At 41.1% G+C, this 20200-nt stretch overlaps 1 protein-coding gene across 1 annotated transcript in view; it reads right to left on the reverse strand.

Moving 5' to 3' along the window:
• Positions 1-1995: 1995 nt before the first annotated feature.
• The window catches only part of ephb2a (eph receptor B2a), a 52244-nt gene continuing 34039 nt past the window's right edge, over positions 1996-20200 (reverse strand). Inside the window, exons 6-16 of the mRNA XM_086213920.1 lie at positions 20025-20149; positions 19774-19936; positions 19085-19193; positions 18048-18112; positions 17670-17792; positions 17025-17272; positions 15864-16079; positions 13365-13514; positions 11887-12080; positions 11637-11792; positions 1996-10707 (exon numbers count right to left, since the gene is read on the reverse strand). Coding sequence (XP_086070046.1) covers positions 10599-10707; positions 11637-11792; positions 11887-12080; positions 13365-13514; positions 15864-16079; positions 17025-17272; positions 17670-17792; positions 18048-18112; positions 19085-19193; positions 19774-19936; positions 20025-20149 — 1658 coding nt within the window. The 3' untranslated portion in view covers positions 1996-10598. The remainder of the gene's footprint in view (positions 10708-11636; positions 11793-11886; positions 12081-13364; positions 13515-15863; positions 16080-17024; positions 17273-17669; positions 17793-18047; positions 18113-19084; positions 19194-19773; positions 19937-20024; positions 20150-20200) is intronic.

Below are 20200 nucleotides of genomic sequence, written 5' to 3' on the forward strand. Positions count from 1 at the left end.
ACCGTGCTGCCTAGTTTACATTCGTCAGAATACAAATGTATAATGATGGGCATAATCGGATCGGTCTCAGATTTTCCCTCGCGCACTCATGCATTCAGTTTTGAAAGATGACCTGTTCAGAGTAAGTAAATATGTTTATGTGTGATATCAAACAAAGGACAGTCCCTCCAGCATTCCACTGAAGTTTTTTGTGGTCATTGCAGTAAAAAAAAAAGAAGAAGAAAAGAATGGTTTCATCATGGCTTTTCTTAAAAATTTTGAAAAAAACTTTTCATGATTAGTTAATCAATCACTTTGAAACATCTTAGTATTTATATAAATATAGTCCATATTGCTTAGCAGAGTTCAGTTCAGTGATGAAAATGCATGTCAAGTAGTACAGAGATGTTGACAGTTCTGAACTCTCTCTCTCTCTCTCTCTATATATATATGTATGTGTATATGTATGTATATGTATGTATGTATATATGTATGTATATGTGTATATATATATGTATATGTTTGTGTTTTATCTCATTGCAATTGATGATATCCTCGGTATATAAATTTATTTCATTATTCGTGTTGTTGGTTTTTGAATGTTGCCTGTACTGTATTTACTCTACTGCTGCAAACCAAATTGCATTTCTGGGACAATAAAGGCTTTTTAATCTGTTGTCTGTGTCATGATACCTGGTTATGATAAGCTGATGGAGTTCCAACAAAACAAGGGACTACTTTTATTCAATGCTTTCTCTAAGTACTTTGTAGTATTACCTCTCATTCACCTTTTCAAACTCATGTTCATGTACTACTTCTGAATTGCGCTCTGAGAGCTCAAACACTTCAACACATGAAGAGGACGACTGGATCATAATTTCTGTTGGGCTACACCTCCCACATATTTGAAATGAAGCATAATTAATGTTTTATATTAATGTTTTCATTCTCAGGTGCCACGGTGGTGCAGTGGTGAGCACTGTGGCCTCACAGCAAGAAGGTTCCGGGTTCGAGTCCCGGCTCAGGCACAGGATCTTTCTGTGTGAGTCTCCATGTTCTCCCTGTTCCTGTGTGGGTTCTCTCTGGTACTCCAGCTTCCTCCCACTGTCCAAAGACATCAAGAGAGGACGAGGCTGATTGATACTCTAAATTGACAGTAGGTGTGACTGTGTGTGTGAATGGTTGTCTGTCTATATGTGTGTTGGTCCTGTGATGGACTGGTGACCTGTCCAGGGTGAACCCTGCCTCTCACCCAAAGGCTGTTGGGATAGGCTCCAGCAACCCCCCCCCCCGACCCCTAACAGGAATAAGCAGAAGAAAATGGATGGATGGATGGTTTTCAGTCTCATTACACATAAAAATATTGACATTTAACCATCTTAATATTTAACCTGAAATACCACATTCCATCCATCATCTTATTCCTTACTAGTAAGGGTCGCGGGGGGCTGGAGCCTATCCCAGCATCTACAGGTGAGAGGCGGGGTTCACCCTGGACAGGTTGCCAGTCCACTGCAGGGACAACATACAGAGACAGACAACCATTCACACTCACAGTCACACCTACGGTCAATTTAGAGTATCAATCAGCCTAGTCCCCAAAGTGCATGTCTTTGGATGGTGGGAGGAAGCCGGAGTACCAGAGAGAACCCACGCAGGCACGGGGAGAACATGGAGACTCACACAGAAAGATCCCACGCCTGAGCCGGGACTCAAACCCGGAACCTTCTTGCTGTGAGGCCACAGTGCTAACCACTGCACCACCTTGCAGCCCAATACCACATTCCTTGTATCAGTATCAGTGCTTCCAAAGCCTGACATCACTTCCCTCTTGTGTCCAAAACTCAAATTACAGTGTGATGAAGTCAACCAACAGCTACGTACATGGTGAGTGGTCACCTTTAATGTACATCTCAAATGCATTTATACTTTTGAAAATGCTTAATGTAGAGTGGAATATGCGTGATGGGTATAAGCATATTAAAGAACGATGACCAATGGTGCACATATGGCAGTAATTCTTTAATCATAATCTTCTCATAATCCAACCACATCTCAGTTTAAGAAAATGCAGAGTCACCACTGTGTTTGTTTTACTAAAGAAAACTGCTACAAAAATAAGCTGTCATTTCTTTGCTTCACTTTTTTCCTTTTTCTTTATAAAATAGACCAATAACAGTATTACAAATAATTCAAAGTGATTCACAAGTATTCCATCAAATATACATTTATACAGGAAAAACAAACTTGAGCAACAAATCAAGGTCCAAGTGAGATCACAGTGTTAAAGACTGACGAGAGGTGTGTTAGGCAGTGGCTGAGCTTCCAGAAGCTCCCATTCACCCCTGAGTGTCCGTCCCAAGTGCCTGGGACCAAAAGGATCAAGCAAATTTTACCACTCCCCTCTAAACTGAGTTGAGATTTGTTCACAGTCGTCACACAGAGGAAGATTGCGCATAAAGTTGAAATGATGGATAAAAACATTTATGTTGATTGTTTTCAGGGGATTTGATTCCAGCTTTCATCCCAACTACAAAACAGCCTTACTATAGTGGGTGGGTGGGTGGGGGGGGGGGGGGTATTTTTGAGGCATGGTCATGGAACATTTTGTTTTGAGTGAGAATGTAAGATGGATAACAAACACATCTGCATACTCTCTATGAAGCAGGAGAGAGAATGGATCAGTTACGAAGATTTAAAGATCTTGTGGGAATTCAGTGACTATTTAAAATGAGAAGTGTTATGTCAGTTTATACTTTTGTGCCATGACTCTCTGTTTTTTTTAACGTGGCGCTTGATCACAAACTTTGCTGATGATTTTTTCCAATTGACTGTACAGTGGTTGTCTGTCTACTGTATATATGTAACCCTGCGATTGACAGGCGACCTGTCCAGGATGTATCAGGCCCTAGCCCTGAAACAGGATAATTGGATGGCAAAGCCTGGATGGATGGATGAAGCAGAGCATGATACTGGCAGCTCTTTGCTGAAAATTGGGTGACTACACAGAGGGTTAATACAGAGTTCACAGTGGAGGGGTACTCCGTCACTACATGAACTTCTTGATGTCCCAGTGACATTTCTCAGGAGGACTGCAACAGGTTTTTGAACAGTAAAGTGTAATTATATAGTGGGAATTTTTGCTACAATAAAATATTTTCAACAAAAACAACACACGATATAAACCTATATATATATAGAGAGAGAGAGAGACAGGGGGGGGGTATTGTACAAAATTTAACAAATAAACTGTCAGTCCTTTCTGATAAATATAGTATGATTTTAGACTCAAATCTCAAATATTACCAGAATTTCTTATTGTCTCAAATTTGAGGCAGTACTGGGGGTGCACTTTGAAGCAAGATATTCCATGAAAGGATCAATATTAGTGGCTGCATACAGGGCAAAGATGAGTAGAGGATTTAAATATTAGGTTATGTGAATAGCATGCAGTGTGATGCAAGCCTCTACTACTGTAAAGGCTTCATTTGGTTGCGTTGTTCACATACAGCTCAACAAATCTGCATGTATAAATGTATAACATGTTCTCTCTGCTGAGAACATCTTTCAGTTACAGAGAATATTGTCAGGAAAAAGCCACCAGATCACTTCCATCTCTCAACACTCTCCCTCCAAGAAGAGAATCTCATTGCCAAAGGTGACAGACTGAGTGAGAAGGCTGCAGAGCTTCTTATAGCTTATTTCTGGCTGTAACTCTGAGCACAACCTGGTCAGGAGCAGGTTTGATTTGCAAGTTACCATGGTGATCTGCAGGCAAAAGACAGGAACCATTGAAAAATGGGCAGCTCATCATACCCTAATTTCCCAGTAATCTTGCTTTGTAGTACGCTCTAATATATCTGTAAAAGCTAAAGCATGTTTGTATTGTTTGGCTGTATTTGCCACCCTCAATAAAGGAGAAAAAGCAAAACTTACGGATCATATCTGGTAATACACACACTACATGAATGGGAAGAAAAATTGGGCTTGTCAAAGTCAACAACAAATAGATTCAGCATGAAAATCTGTTCAACACCAGAATCTGTTATCATTGCTGTTTTAGAAAACAAACAAGATGGAGGGTGTTCTTTAGTCAGCTTAGAGGAAACTCAGAACCAATCTTAATGTTGAGTGGAGCTACTGAAAACACAGGCTCGTAATTAAAGAATAAATCCTCCTGTTTTAAATGTGGGCCATGTTTTTGGGACGGAAAACCATAGTAACTGGAACTGGTGTGATGTTGAGTGAAAGGCTATAACCTTTAGCTTTGAAGTGAGGCAATGAGACATTTGTTTGCATCAAATTCTGTCCAACACGAGCAGTAGTTTTTGCCATAGGACAACATGAAAATGTTATCTTGAGTGCCTGACAGCATCCTGGAGAGAATCCCTTTGGATAGAAGTATCGCTATAAAATGTCATGGTTGGGGAGACAACAGTGAGAGAGAGACAACAGTGTAAACGGGAGTCAGTGATAATGAGTGGAGAGTACAGACGGTGTAGCTTGTTGTTAGCTTCAAAATTATTAAAAATGACACACTGAAGTTGTTGCTTGATGTGCTACACGTGAATTAACCCTCTGCCATCCTACACCAACGCCCTTTGACCTGGAGAATAATGCTGATCAGTGTTGAGATAGCCCTACGTGTGTAGGAACTCTTGCTATCCATAATGGTTCTCTCAGAATCTGAACTTGTCAGTGCCAAAACAAGCACTCGTTGTGTAGGGACTTTAAAACGTACTGCATCCATCTCTACTTGCTGCGACACTGGACACATTCTAATCATACATTAGGACCTAGCTTAAAAAAATACTTTGCACAGTAATCCTTTAATACCCATTTGGAATTCCCAACCTCAAGCTAGTTCCTAGTTTTTCTAGATGATGCACACACACACGCACACACACACACACACGCACACACACACAGAGGGAGAGATAGAGAGAGAAAGCAAATGTAGCTCTTAAGAAATACTCGACATATATCAGCTTAAGCTTCTCTTCCCTTTATTAATGATTCCAAAGTGAATATATAATTCTGGAATGGAATATTTAGTATGCGGGATGTCATCGCACCGTGGTTGATTCATCCAGGCTGATACAAGGACCACAGGGGACAACTGGAGACGTTCAGTCATTTATTCTGGCCTCTGGTCAGCAACTCTCACATGATAAGAGAAGGTTTAGGGTGAAGCTTTGATCTAGCATTTTGACTTTTTCATTCATTTCTATAAAGGAGCACAAATGTAATAATCCTTACTGAGCTATCATGATCATATGCTCACACCTGTAAGGTAGGGGGTGGTAATCCAGTGTTCAATGGAAGTATATTCATTAGAAAATTGAAGATTTCCCTGCCCCCCCAATTCATGTAGGTATGTTTTACAGATGTCATACACAGTATGACAAAATAGTGCAGGCTGATTTTTCAAAGATGACTGAACAACATCCTTCAAGGGAAAAGGAAGAAGTAGAATGGAAGATTCAGAGTGGGAGATGTGGAAGCACCTTTGAAGACAGCAGACTTCCCAGAGTGATAGACAGAACATCGAACGTATGTGCAGGGTGTGTCGTGTTAACTAAACACATGGAATATATTCAAATATAAGCATGCACAGGTCAACATTGTACAAGTAAAGCAGCTCAATGTGTGTGACTTCACAGTGCACCTGAATATTACATGGAGAAAACAGTACCCTTTACCAAGTTGGTAACCCAGTTGTATAAAGTTTAAGAACCACATGAAATGAACAAGGATACACACTGCAGTTCAATGAAGAGGTTACTTCTTCCTCAAAAACAATAATTTAGCCAGTAGATCCCAAAGAAGAATGTTAACCCGTTAGAGATGGATGAAGTCAGTATGTATGCACAGTAACAATGATTCAGTGCCTCAGTGCAGTAGAAGAAAGACCTACAACACTCAGACTACATATGAGCCAAGTCGCAAATTCACTTCTCTACTGTGAAGTAAAAACAATGTTCTTAACTGCATCACATTTATAAAAAGCATGGTTTTATCAAAAGTCACATTTAAAAAAACAAAACAAAAATAGAGTTCTGAGCGTTGTCTGTTTTTTTTTTTTTGTTGTCTAAAAATTCACTTCCCTTTAGAATTCTCAACCCGGAGAGGTGAGAACTACAATACCCAGCATCATACTCCAGCTGGGTCATTTGAAAGCATAAAGGGATTATGCACATGGACAGATAAACAGATGGTGAGCTTCTGCTTCATCAATACAGAGCACAGGTACTAGATTGTTTATCCTAAAGAATATTTGACAGGATTCACACTAGGTTGGACTTTTCCTTTTCAATACTGTCTAAGACTGTCCTCATAAGAGTAGTAACAAAGGATATGAGCCTTAGTTTTAGGTTGTTGTACATAAATCCCAACTTCAACCGTTACTACAACCATACCTGAACCTTTACCTTTCGCTGTCCAAGGCCAATCAGGCTTCAGGAGACAGTCCTGACAATTGTGCTTGGAAAGAGGGAGCTGACAAACATCGTCATCCTGGGAACTGGGGCATCCATCTAATCTGCGTTGTTGTTAAATTAAAGGACAACCTCAAAGAATTTTCTACATCATTTTCTCATGCAAGCTTTATCTATGGGTCCCCGATCCTGATCCTGGTAGACCTGCTCTTTCAGGAGCATCCAGTGGGGATACAGATCTTTTAGGTTATCACCACCTACCACCAGCTATTTAGGAACCCTGAATCTTGTTTTGTCAAAACAGGGATAAGGACTTAACTCACTGATTTGTGTAACTATGAACAGTGAGAAAAATAAGTACAACTTATTTTACCTTGTTACGGCAAAAAAAAAACAACAACTTTAAAAAGACAGTGTGGACAGTGTTGCCCAATCCCACAGCCCCAGGTACTCTGATATTCAGAACTAGCATTCACTTTTTAAGTAATCTGTGCTACATTCGCTCTTCTGTGGGACTGGATAACACAGGGTCACCCTTGCTCCCTACCTGCATCAAAGAGCCTTGGGCACCCATGACCCTGTTCAACAGTTCAACAGCTATCCTTCTTTAGACCACTTTTGATCCACTCCCGGTCTGGATCACTCAACAAGACCTGCAGTCTTGGAGACGCTTTGACCCAGTTGACAAACCATTGTAATTTGGCCCCTTTAAAAGTGTCTCACATCCTTAAACTTGCCCATTTGTCCTGCTTACACCACATCAATTTAAAGAACAAATGAACAAATGTACTATTCGTGTCAAATATACCCCCTCCACTGACAGATGCCATTGTAAGTATACGGTAACGGTTGATCAACATATGTAATAATTGGGAGAAAATAGTCATAAAAATTGCTGGTGTAACATTTGATCTTGTGCTTCTTGTGAGAATTTTTATGCTGATTAAAAAAAATTAAACTTAAGGAAAGACATCCCAAATAATGTTTTTTTTTCTTTCTTTTAACATTTACAACTCTCAGTGTGTCCGTTCATCCCTGAGAACACCACAACATCTCTCGGCATCATCAAAGCTGTTCACATTAACCATTAACTCTGACACCTGTCCATCTATTTTCCATTTCCACAGAGTGTAAACAAAGTTTGCGGGCCAAAATAGTAAAGGCTATGATTTGTTGCTGGGTGAGTTATATACCTGGTGATTCGACCATCCTCAAGTTACTGTCTTATTTGTTCTTCTGCAAGAAATTAAGTTCTGTAAAACCTGTTGTTTTAAAACACATTGGGAGACTACTGAATCTTTTATTACGTCTATGTACTTTATAAATTGTATTAATTCAAACAAAGAGGGTGGTGCCACCACTGTAAACAATTCATTTGCTGAGGCATAAAAAAAGGAAAATATATTGATCTGTACAAGGTAACAACTGTGAGTAACACTAATTTGTTTGAAACAACTAAAATTAATTTTCCAACACACACATGTAAAGTAGGAAACAGTAACATAATGAATTTGAACCAAAGCCTTACTGGGACTTCAGCCTCACACAAAATGGGACAGTGGATTGACATTTTTCAGGACACTGACATGTATTAAAAGGCAAAAATTCTTATTTTCCTGTAAGAAGGTGTAACCCACCCCCCCAAGAATATCACATGTGTGGCCCTTCAAGACATCACAAGCCGTGTCGTTTTTTAGTCATTTTGAGAAGACTGACAATGGAGGTTAATTTAGCAGTCAGATATGTTCCCTCATCAGCTTTGATGTTTTGATATCGTTAGCAGCTATGGAGAGCTCCGCCATTCAAATGTGTGATGACTTTCGAAAAGAGCTCTTCCCTCTTTTCACTTAATTCAAAGCTGGGAAACAAAAATTGGAAATAGCAGATCCCAAACTACTTGTTGCATAAACTGAGCATAGGGGAAGCACACGGCTGCTGGTGTGGCTTCACTTCTTCTGTATATGTTCAGCATTTGCATTTGTGATTGTACACACACTTGCAAAAAATTGTTCCTTGAGTATTTTGAACAGGACTGCTTAAAATTGAAAATGATAAAACTTTGGGGCTTTTTTTTGGTTTAGATACTTGGAAGAGTTGCGGCGAAATATAATCTGTACTAATAACTCGTGACCGTAAGCAATATATCTCTCACATGAGAGTGCCAGTAGTGTAGCAGTGCCGTTAGAGAAGTAACAAGTTCATCAACACAAAAGCTACAAGGCAGAAACCTTTAACCTGTCTTTCTTTGTCTGTATGCAGTTTGAAACCACTGTGGATTCCACAGGTCCCAATGATGGGAGGAGATATAATCACAGTGCCACATTGTCAAAGTGGTTTTACCCTAACCAAGGTTGGACTGTTATTTCCTGCCTGTCCTCTGACATCACGATCCCATAGCAGGGGAAGTTACAATGCTGCTAATACACCTGTTTTACAGTAGGCTGTTGATAATGTTGGGGTGTGTGCAACCCCTAATCAGGTGGGCAGTTCTAACACACACCATGCTGACTGCAGCCATCAAAATGATATTTTCCATTTTACTGATGGTAGTCTTGCAGCCAACAGTGTTTAAGGTGCTAGCATCAACTCCTGAGTTTAAACGCTCCAAGTGAGAAGTGGAAATGAGCACAGATTATGGGCCCAACTAAGCTCAAGCTGGTGCTGAGTCAAGCGCAAATCTCATTGCTAGTTTCCAGCAGACGTAAATGACATCTTCATTCCAAATGGCCTTGCCCTTTAACTAGCACAGAAACTTGCACTCTGTCTGCCACGGCAGGTGTTAAGTATGATAATTAGGTGTGGTCTGGTTCGACCATGGCATATTGCTATTTTGGGAAACCAGAGAGTTTTTGCACCATAGACCAAGAAGAGGCTGGTCTTTTGTCAATGGCGTTACATGTGAGGGGTTATTTAAAGGGCACATCATCTAGGTAAGTAGATGTGTAGTGCTGCGATGCAGTTGTATGATGAAAAGTGGAAACATTGGCCACCACCTTCTCCCTGGCCAATGTTTCCCCTCCAATGGCTTCAGTGGATGTCTGCTGCTCCTGTATATAAACCTAAAATGGGCTTTAAAGGGAATGACACGAGGCACTCTGATTGCTTTGACTGATGTCATGCCCAAAACATACGTATGTATGGATTAGGTGTCTAATGATTGGCTCATTGCACCGTGATTTGCTCTCTGATTACATAACAAAATGAGGCTGACACACCCCGCACACAGAGCCTTTCTCCAACTGCCTGGTGCCATAGATTGCTTACACAGGGTCCTATGACTTTCACCTCAACTTTCCCGTCAACATTCTGTCACTGACGATAACATTTCTTTAGAATACAAATTAGAATAAAAATTAATCGATAGCCTTTAGAGTTATCCTGCCAGCGGACAGAAAAAAAACCCTGCCAGTGATCACATGACCTACGTAGCGGTGGTAATTCGGTGGGGGGATGGCAGAAAAGATGACCGTTCCCCCTCAAGAAACAGAAAGTGTATATTCTTTCACATGATTGCTTTAGCTAGTAATGCATCATCATCCTCTGTTATTGAACATGTTTGCGACATTGAGCCTAAATTACACAACGTGAGTGCTTCAGTAGAACTGAGAATTGGGGTTGATATGATGAGTAATAAATCTTAGCAATAATAACTATAACTTCATTAAATCTTGTGTGGCCTTGTTACCTGCAGGTCAAATTCTAGAAGATCGCTGTGAGACATCTCTACAGCCAGCGTATAAATGTGCTCCGGTTCAACCTTTGACTTAATACAGTTCAGAGAGAAACCATGACGCTGCATTCCACTGTGCAATTCTCCCTTTTCAAAAAAAAGAAGTGTGAAATTCCTACTGAATGTTGTATCTTGGTGCCAGCGGGAGCGAGTATGGTGTATTACCATTGAATAAAGTCATTCAAATCCAGCTACTCTTGGACTGGGTCAATTCCATCATCCTGCTCTGAGCACGTCACTGTTACCTGAACATAGAGCAGCTATGAAGAACGCTAGCAAACGTCGCTGCTGTGGTGCAAACCGATGGAACCTTCTGGAGAGAGTTGGAAGGGAGGGAGGAAGGGAGGGAGGATGAGGCTGTAGTCTATGTGCAGGTCATCAGCCCTCCTCAGAGGCTCCAGGAGAATACAGGTGTGGTGGCTTCTGGGTTTCCCAACAGAATGTCTGTGACCTCACACCTCCACTGAAGTGATCTGGTTCATCTGAGCCCTCATGGACTGGATGCTGTTAAGGATCTTTTTCTGGTGGCCAGCCAATGTCACCCCAATCCTGAGGATGTCCCTGGGAAGACAAACCATCATTTCAGTTACATGCCATGAAGGTGTAATACTGAGTGCAAGTAACACTCTGGTTTTACCAATCATGGGTAGCTGTTCAAATGTATTCTAGTTGGGGAAGTTAGAAGTCGTTGTCACGATCCATCCAAATACAATCATCGGTGCTGTGAAACAATCAGTAATTACCCTATTTCATTTCCATTAACATAAATAAATTAAATTAAAATAAAAGAGGGAGAGTGTTACTTGGAGCAAAAACACAAGAGATGTATGCAAAGACAACTCCATGCTTCTTATATTGAACAGCTGGATACATGTGATGCTTTTAACAATTTTGCTATAATTTTGATGTCTGGTTGATTTGGGCTGACCTATTTATCATGCAGTTTCTCTACTTAAGTTCTCCTTTCAGTGCTCCCACACTCAATTAAATGCCCCAACTCCACCTGCCAGGGTCAATAACTGATGCTCACTTACTAGATTAGGTCTGAGGATGGTGAAGTATGTTGCTGGTCAGCAATTTTCTGCACTTTTGTACTGAGTGGGTGATGTTTCTATCACCCTAGGAGAGATACTACTATTTCTGGTCTAGAAAAAAAACAAAACTGCTCTCTATGAGGGGATGGCACCCTTGCTCCCTCCATTGGTCTGTAGCCACTGCTATCATTACAACAATGAGCGCACATGGACTTGTTTGCCCCTGATTTTTTTTCGCAGGTTCCCCAAAGGGGACCCATGATCACAGTCACCCTGAAAAGCTGAGAAAAAAAACCTCATGTGTGCATTGGTGGGAACAGAGAACTGAATCTGTGACGATAAGGACAGCTCTCTTTTTTTAACCAAAAAAACAAACAAAGTTGAGAGTGATAAACATGATAACATGTCAACCATATTGATTTTTCTGTTTTCGTCAAGATAAAGTATGGAACATACTCCATGGTCATTTGAGACACCACATCAAAGCTGGTGAAGCCTTCGTTGGCAAAGTTCTCCTTGTATTGGCCCATCTTGATTGCGTCCAGCCACTCATCCACTGTAGTGAAGGAGGAGAAGTCTGGTGTGCTGCGGTCCAGCAGAGGTAAATGAACACTGCAGAGAGAACAAAACACAGAATATAAACAGTGAGATGTCTGCCACTTGGAGGGGTGGAGGCCATTTGTGGTGTAAAGTGATGTAAGTCTACCTTGATGACAAAGGTGTCATGGCCTTGAGGCTGTTGGGGTTGCGGATCATCTTGTCCAGGGTGCTAACAATCTGGCTGAATTTTGGTCGATTGTTGCGGTCTTTCTGCCAGCAGTCCAGCATCAGCTGATGCAGAGCACTGGGACAGTCCATGGGTGGAGGCAACCTGTAATCCTGCTCTATAGCATTGATGACCTACAAGAATGGACACATGTGACAAGAAAATGCCTTCATGCAATTTTGCAATACAACAGTTTACAGCAGTGGCAATTGCTCCAAGACTGCAAGGGAAGCTCAGCTTCCCCTAAAGTGTCACCAAAAAAAAAAGAAAAAAAAAAGTGGTGAAATATGTACTGCTGTGTGTACATTTGATTGACTAAATACACACTAGAAAGCCTTCATCTTTTGTTCAGAATCAGCTACTTATCACAGGTAACCCCCGCAACTTCCTTCTCATTCAATCCCTGCAGTGCCACAGCGCTTTACACAGTCGGGTGCTCAGCTTCTACTGACTTCAAAGGGGAAGTGTAGAACGGGTTGTTCCACTGCAGCGAAACTAGACGGTCATTGAATAAATGCTGGGCTTTGTCTCGCCCATCAGATGCTCAGTGTCTCTGGGGGTCTATGGGGCAGTGGGCTGGCCCGGACGCTCGGCTTCTGCATGATGATTGGATGAGCTGTCCGAGGTGGAATCCTTTTTTGATTGACAGCAAAATGAGCGAATCAGCAATCTTGAAGAATAAACATCCACCGCAGCATTTTCCAAGTTTTTCATTCCATTGTTCTGAACTGATCCGGAGACTTTACCAATCCCCAGCGACTTTGTCTTTGTTAAAAACGACTAGCTTTGTGTTTGGCGACTCTGTTCTGTCTGTCATGATGTAGGCCAGAAAAATGAGCTTCCCCTCCTTGAAAGACCAGCAGCCGCCACTGGTTTACAGTAAGAGGATGAGTGAGTGAGTGAGTGTGAGAGAGTGAGAATGAGAGAGAGAGAGAGAGAGAGAGAGAGAGAGAGAGAGAGGGAGCATAGGTATGATTGGCAAAGGACAGAAAAGTACTGTAGAAAAATATAAGGTCCACCTACCAGGAAATTATGCGACACCCCCCCCCCCCCCCATACATGCACACACACGCACAGTGACATTACTTGAACACATTTAGCACCTGTCTGTAGCTGCCCGCATGAGGCAGCCCTATGGATCATTTTATTTTGGGTTGAAAATGTATCACAGTATCTGGATTGATCATGTTCGGCGCATACATCGGACAGGTACAGGCAGCTGCATCAAATTACCTGGCTGTACCCCCCCCCCCCCCAAAAAAAAAAGGATGTCCATTCAAAGTAGGCTGACAGCTTGTATCCATGAGTATGGTCTTATCCTGTACAGCAACTGATTTTTAAATTTTTAACATTACATCTGACCCATTGCATCATTTGCTGTTTTTCCTTTTTCTAATGAATGCTGATTAGTAGCTTACATCTTGATTGCTCATGTCCCAGTAGGGTCTCTCTCCATACGACATGACCTCCCACATGACGATTCCATAGCTCCAACAATCACTGGAGGATGTGAACTTCCTGTACTGAATGGCCTCTGGAGCTGTCCATCGAATGGGGATCTTCCCCCCCTGGAGACAGAAGGGAGCATGTCAAGAGGAAGTCCTTATTGCTGTTGTACATAGATTTCAACATCATGTGCCCTCTCCATTTAACTCATCTGGCTCTCAACCTTCTTATGCCAGTTTGTATTTGTAGCCCCTCCTGCCCTGACCCTGTTCCTTGCACTGTGTCCCCCGCAGACAAAATAGTGTCATGTTGTGTTTTAGATTTATTTAACTGCACCATCAAATAAAATGGTTAGGCGTAAAACAACCATTACATAAAAACATTCTCATATTAGTGGCTAAAACTTGAACTGTCTTATGGTCTAACAGACCTCAGTTTACAGTTTTCAGAGTTTCCAAGGGACTCTGACACATTCAATAAAATCTATGCCAAGATAAATCATTGTTACAAATGCTTAAATGTACAAAGAAAGATAGTTTTTTTTATTTTTAAAACAGCAATCTTGCAACCCCCATGACAGTCTTGACCCCCAGGTTCAGGAGCTCTGCTCTAAGGAGCAGTGAGTTGTTCTGGTACGAACTCAGATCTTTGATCAGGAGCATTAACCTAACACACATCTTTGATGGAGGTTAAAAGAGAAGCACAGACACAGGGAGAACATATACACTTGGCACAGAAGGGACCAGGGACCTGGACTTGAAAGCAGGACCTTCATACTTCAAGGGAACAGTGCTCAGCACTCACCTGTTCTACCAAGTGGACAAAGTGTAACTCAAGACAGTGTTTCTAAATTGATCCCCTTTTTTTCAGTTAATTGAAACTTTGTTAAAAATTTGGGACTGTTGCTCACAACTTGGATCACTGAGAAGGCAAATGATGAGAAAGACTGATGGAAGGCCTGCCTGACGTACCCATGACCAGGCTTTTCTAAGGATCACTTGTAAGCACCTTAACAAGCTAGCGCCAGGCTGTCTTGTCTTGTAATTTTTTCCTCAAGAGTTCAGTGCAGCGTGAAGGACTAGAGGTATGAACCAACTCTCATAGAACTAGAAATTACAGCACATACCTACTGACATTGCCTCACTTGGTGAAAAGGAGAAAACTCATTTTAGCTGCTTTACTTATCCTGTCAGTCACCACACAGAACTGACTGCCATAGCTATACAACATCTACCCCCTAGAAAACTGAGAACTTGGCCCCCTAAAAAAAATTACCAGCATGATCTAAAACATGAAATTCATGTGATCCAATGGCAGCTACTTGTGATTAGTACAAGTGAAATTAAAAATGAAGCCTGTGGGTAAACTTATGAAACCCAAATTCCAAAGTGAAATACTAAGAAATACCAATGTGAACACGATGAGGTGGAAATCTATGTGACTGTATCAACCAGGGAACGTCATAGAGGCCAAAAGCGCAGCAATGAGGTCAAAATCATAGCACAAGATTTGGGTTCTTACTTGTCATTCCTATTCTATTCTGACCATTATTTCCCATGTGTCAGACGTCTGTGTAATGGCAACATTTTTTTAATATTCCTGCCTTAATTTTCAGCCCACCCATGACTTGTTGGTCATTTGTTCTCTGTGTATTAAAGACATGTTTGTACTATCGCAAATGTTGGTTCAACAAGGCAGAGAAGCCACATTTAGACTCTGAGGTGGACAGATATCTAAACAAGAACACAAATCAATGCTAACAATGATTATGTGTGAGTCTCAATGGAAAAAAAATGAAGGGGAGAATCCAGGTGGAAAAATGTTTACAGTCAAACAGGAAAAAGAAGGTCAAAAACTTATAAATAGACATGAAAAGAACAGAGAACTGTGGGTGCACAACAGTGCAGGGAAACACTGACAAACTCAGCTTTAAATCACAAAGAACTAATGACCAACAGAACACAAACGCGTGGCAAAAAAGATGGAAAAAAATCAAACTGAAACCAAGATATCAAAGGCCAAAACACAAAAATTGGGGTCAAAAAGCCAAACATGAAATTACAAATAAGTAGTAAAAAAACTACGAAGCAAAAAATAAAAAGTAAAAATTTAAAAAATATTTTGAGCTGAATAACAGACTGTTCAAATGAAATCCAGGCATGTAACAACCGTTAGAATTCTTTTTAGAACTTGTAGTATTATGTGTTTTCCATTTTAGCCCCATAAATTGTACCATGGCATCATTTTTACTACATTTGTAAAACCTGCAAAATTCACGTGCTTGGTCTCTGAGGCTCAGCTTATGCTCAAGAAGTTAGCATTTTCTTGTTCATTTAATAAAGGTAGAGTCCAAAATCTGGTAATATGCTGTCCTCTGCTGGCTGAATGTGGAACATGAAGCACTAGCTGTACTTGTAAACATCCCTCCAGAAAGACAACTACTGCATCTGTAGTCCACGTTGAAGACTCACCAGGGCACTGGTGTAGGTGGGGTCTGAAGTATCATCCTCCAAGAAGCGTGACAGGCCGAAGTCAGACACTTTGCACACCAGATTACTGTTGACCAGAATGTTTCGGGCTGCCAGATCTCGATGGACGTAGTTCATGTCACACAGGTACTTCATGCCAGCTGCGATGCCACGTAGCATTCCCACCAGCTGGATGACAGTGAACTGCCCGTCATTTTGCTTTAAGGGAAAAACAGGAGTAAAATCCTTATTAGCCTGCCAGATCTCCTCTCTCCTGCATCACTCGTAGCTCGCACCAACAGAGATTTTTACAAGTAATAATTGACCTTTCCATACTCATTTGGAGTTGAACAAGATGAGCAAGCTCCAGCACAGACTGTAATTGAGGCACTGAGCATATACGCTGCCAGGACCACTTGCTTTGACAAAATACTCTGTTTCATCAATATCCCAGGATATTATACCGGATCTGCTGGGATGGGGTTGAAAGGTCTGGAAAAAAGGCTGTGAGTGATAAGTTGCGCTATTTTTTTGATCCTAAGGTTAAGAATGAATGATACCAAGGACTAATTAAGACCAATATATTGAACAGTTGTGAGATAGACCATTGCTGATTTGTTTGTTTTGGAACCAAGGATTTGATTTTGTTTTTTTAACTTACATGAGTGTTATTGTTGTGACTGTCTGCGTTGTTTTTTTTTTTATTGAACTGCTTGACATTAGTACATTAACTAAGTACAAACGTATTACTAAAGGATGAGAAACAGAGAAAGGGGGTAGGGCTAGAGAGGTCCTCTGTCCTCCTTTTTTAACATGAACCTCATAACTTAAATTATTTAGAAAAACTGGAATTTTGATTTACTTTATTTTTACTGAAGATTTTTGCGTATACATATATGTTTAAAACTAAAATAATAATGATAATAAAAAATATTATTATTATTGTGAATGCATCTTAACTAACAACGGACTGGCGAACTGTCCAGGGTGTACCCCGCCTTTTGCCGAAGCCAGCTGGGATAGAGTCAAGCCCCCCCCCCCCAAGTTTGGGAAACTTGTCTCTAGGGGTCTCTATACATTATGTTTATGGTGGTCTTTCCTCTGGTGTCAACGTCACTCTGAAAATGTAGAGTTTATCTCTCTGCAATCATGCATCTCCTTTACCCTGAGAAAAGAGTCCAGAGAACCATTCTCCATGAACTCAGTGATGATCATCACAGGGCTACTCTTGGTCACCACCCCCTCCAGATGGATGATGTTGGGGTGGTCAAACTGGCCCATGATAGATGCTTCGCTCAGGAAGTCCCTCCTCTGGCGCTCAGTGTAGCCCGCCTTTAGCGTCTTAATAGCAACCAGGATCTCCCTTCTCCCGGGCTGCCGCAGGTTCCCACTGCACACCTCCCCAAACTCACCTGGCAGAGACAGAAGCAGAGAATTTATACTTGAAATATGTATATCAACCTCAGCAACAGTAGTCCTGGTTATTTTATTTTCAATTTCCAAATGTCTCCATGTCAAATTTTTAAGTTATCGCTTTTACTGCCTCTCTTTTTGTGTTTGTTTCAAGATTTGGAAAGCAAATTGTATGAAATATTCCACATAACAACTGATGATTAAGATGATCGAAATATTAGAAGGATATGTCTTCATCAAAAACAAGAGCTCGTAATTTTAATCCTGAGGGGTGAGAGGATGAAAACCCAATATGTAAACAGGTTCTTGAGATACTCTTGACACAAAATGAAATAATACATTGCACATGTACGTGTTATTGTGTCATGCATGCCCTCTGCCCTCGTACTCCTTTACCTGCACCAATCACTTGTTCAATCTTCACACAAGAAATGTCAATCTCTTTAGCAAACTCTCTCACTGCTTCGTTCGGGTCTTCGTAGGTGAAGGGGTCAATGTAGATCTTCATCCCTGGTGACACTTCAACAGGGAGACAAAAGAGACATTAACAGTTGTACACACAAACATGTGCAGACTGAAGCAGCACCCTTTCACCAGCCTGCTGTGTATCAGGAACATCCCGACTGAACCAACAGCCTTTGACACACGAGAGGACATAATTGAATAAATTGCACACACACAGCCTGGTAGTTAACTTAGCATGATCCTGTTTCCAGAACACAGAAAATTAGTTGGACCAATCAAGCATCCACTGTGTTGTAGAGACGCACTTACTGTGACCACTGGTGTAATGTTGAAGTTTGTCTGTGTACTCGGACTCTGGTCTGTCTGAATTCCTCCTGGTCAGGGGACACATGGACACACGGACACACACGCACACACACACACACACACACACACACACACACACACACACACACACACACACACACACACACACACACAGATACCCACATGTCAGCTCATCCTCCTGCATCCATGAATGGAGAGTATATGAAGCAAGGGCCGCCCTTTCAGTTCTTTGCTAACTCTCAGGACACTGTGACTACACACGATTCCAAAGCTTTCATAACTGAGTAATAGATTTGGAAAGATTCCCCAGAATGATAAAGTTGCCACATCATGTATCCCATCGGTCCCAGCGGAGCAGCTCTTTCCACTAGCTGCTAATGCTACTGTTTTGTGCATTGCTTACAATAAAACTAACTAACTAAGCCTAAGCAAACTGCTTATAATCTGCATCTAGTAATGCTAGAAGCAAGGCAGATGAGCCCTCAAACATCTACCCTGGATCAACTGCACAAAGGAATAGTAAGTCTGGAACACGATACCAGCATTTATCAAGGAATCCAGCTTGCTTAGTTATTCAGGTTAGCCTTTAGTTAGCGATGCACTTTCCCTCTGTTGTGCTTTTTGAATGCACTCACATGCTTTTTATGCATTTGACCCCTCTGAATCTTTTTTTGTAAGCTACTTTTAATCTTATGATATTCATTTTTATTTTATTGTCTTTTCAGTGTTCTCTTAACACAGGTCAAACATTATTTAAAAAAATGCTTTCAATTTTCTTCTCTCTTTGTTTGTAAAAATATTGAGCTCGATAAATAAAGTTTATTATAATTATCATTTGATTATGATTATTATAATCTGACTTCCATTTGGAACCTCAAAAGGCTCAATACACATGCCATATTTATTCAGTAGTTCTCCCCTACACCTGTTGCACACTTGATGCAACTGATTGGTTCTCTTCCCCTTGAAGACAAAAGACCAGTGTGTCACCTCACTGGCAACCTGCTAGGCCTGCTTACCTGTGGCAGACAATGATGACCACTACAATGGCGATGATCAGAACCCCTCCAGCAGCAGCAGAACCAATTATGAGGGGGAGCTTCTCCTGAATACTGGAGTTATATTCTTCTGCAAAGCCAAAGGCAGAACATAAAGATGGTTCAGATTTGGCTCAACACCATGTTCACACGCGCCTCTGTTGCACACACATCTAAAAGAGACAGTTGAGTTGATCTGGTAACTGTGTGCTCGTGATGCAGTTATGGCATCTCTGGAAAGGACGTAGTTGGAAAATGTTCATGTCATACCCATGAGTGATTCTCTCTGGCATAATTAGGATAAATAATTATTTCTATCTTGAACTCCATAAAATTCATATTAACAATATATACAGTAAAGATTTCAGTTTCCCCACAAATGTATTATTTATTTGCAAAATGTATTACAAAGCTGAAAGGACAGAAGAAACTTTTCCAGTGTGAAACCAAACTGAAATAGGTTAATTGATGATAGGTGCTTATCAAATAAATCAATAACAACACTGAGAAGGGTAAAAGACAGTAAATCGCATTAGATAGAACAGAAAAAGAATATCAGAATGACATCTCAGAAAATAAGACCCACCAATGAAATAGTAATTGATCAATATCAGAAACAATCCATGACTGTGATAGAGTATGGCTTTGTAATATTCAGTGGCCACTCCTACCTTCTGTCATGGTTTGGAAGTACATTTTGCCACTAAAGCGCCCAAATCCAGCGACAGTCCTGGCGCGAACCTGAAAGACATAGATGGTCCCCGGCTTCAAGCCTCGTATGAGTGCTGTGTTAGTCTGACTCCTTGTAAGAGAGGAGTTCCACTCCGCCTGGTTCTTTAAAAAAAGACACACATAAGAGACCCAGAAATAAGATGGAGATCAGAATCCATTAACAGATGCTTTAACACCAACCCTGCTGTACCTTCTCATAGTACTGCAGTTCATAGTCCAAAATTACTCCATTGGGCTTATCAGGCTGCGACCAGGACAGAGTGATGCTGTTTGGGCTCCTGCTGACTTGATGGATGATGGATACAGCTGATGGAGCTGAGAGCAGCACACAGGGGAGGAAAGTTAACCGCTGTAGAGAGAAATTCC

The sequence above is a fragment of the Aulostomus chinensis genome, chromosome 9 (genome assembly GCF_037954235.1).
Source record: "Aulostomus chinensis isolate RoL2024-O1b breed Wild chromosome 9, RoL_Achi_v1.0, whole genome shotgun sequence".
NCBI classification, from domain to species: domain Eukaryota; kingdom Metazoa; phylum Chordata; class Actinopteri; order Syngnathiformes; family Aulostomidae; genus Aulostomus; species Aulostomus chinensis.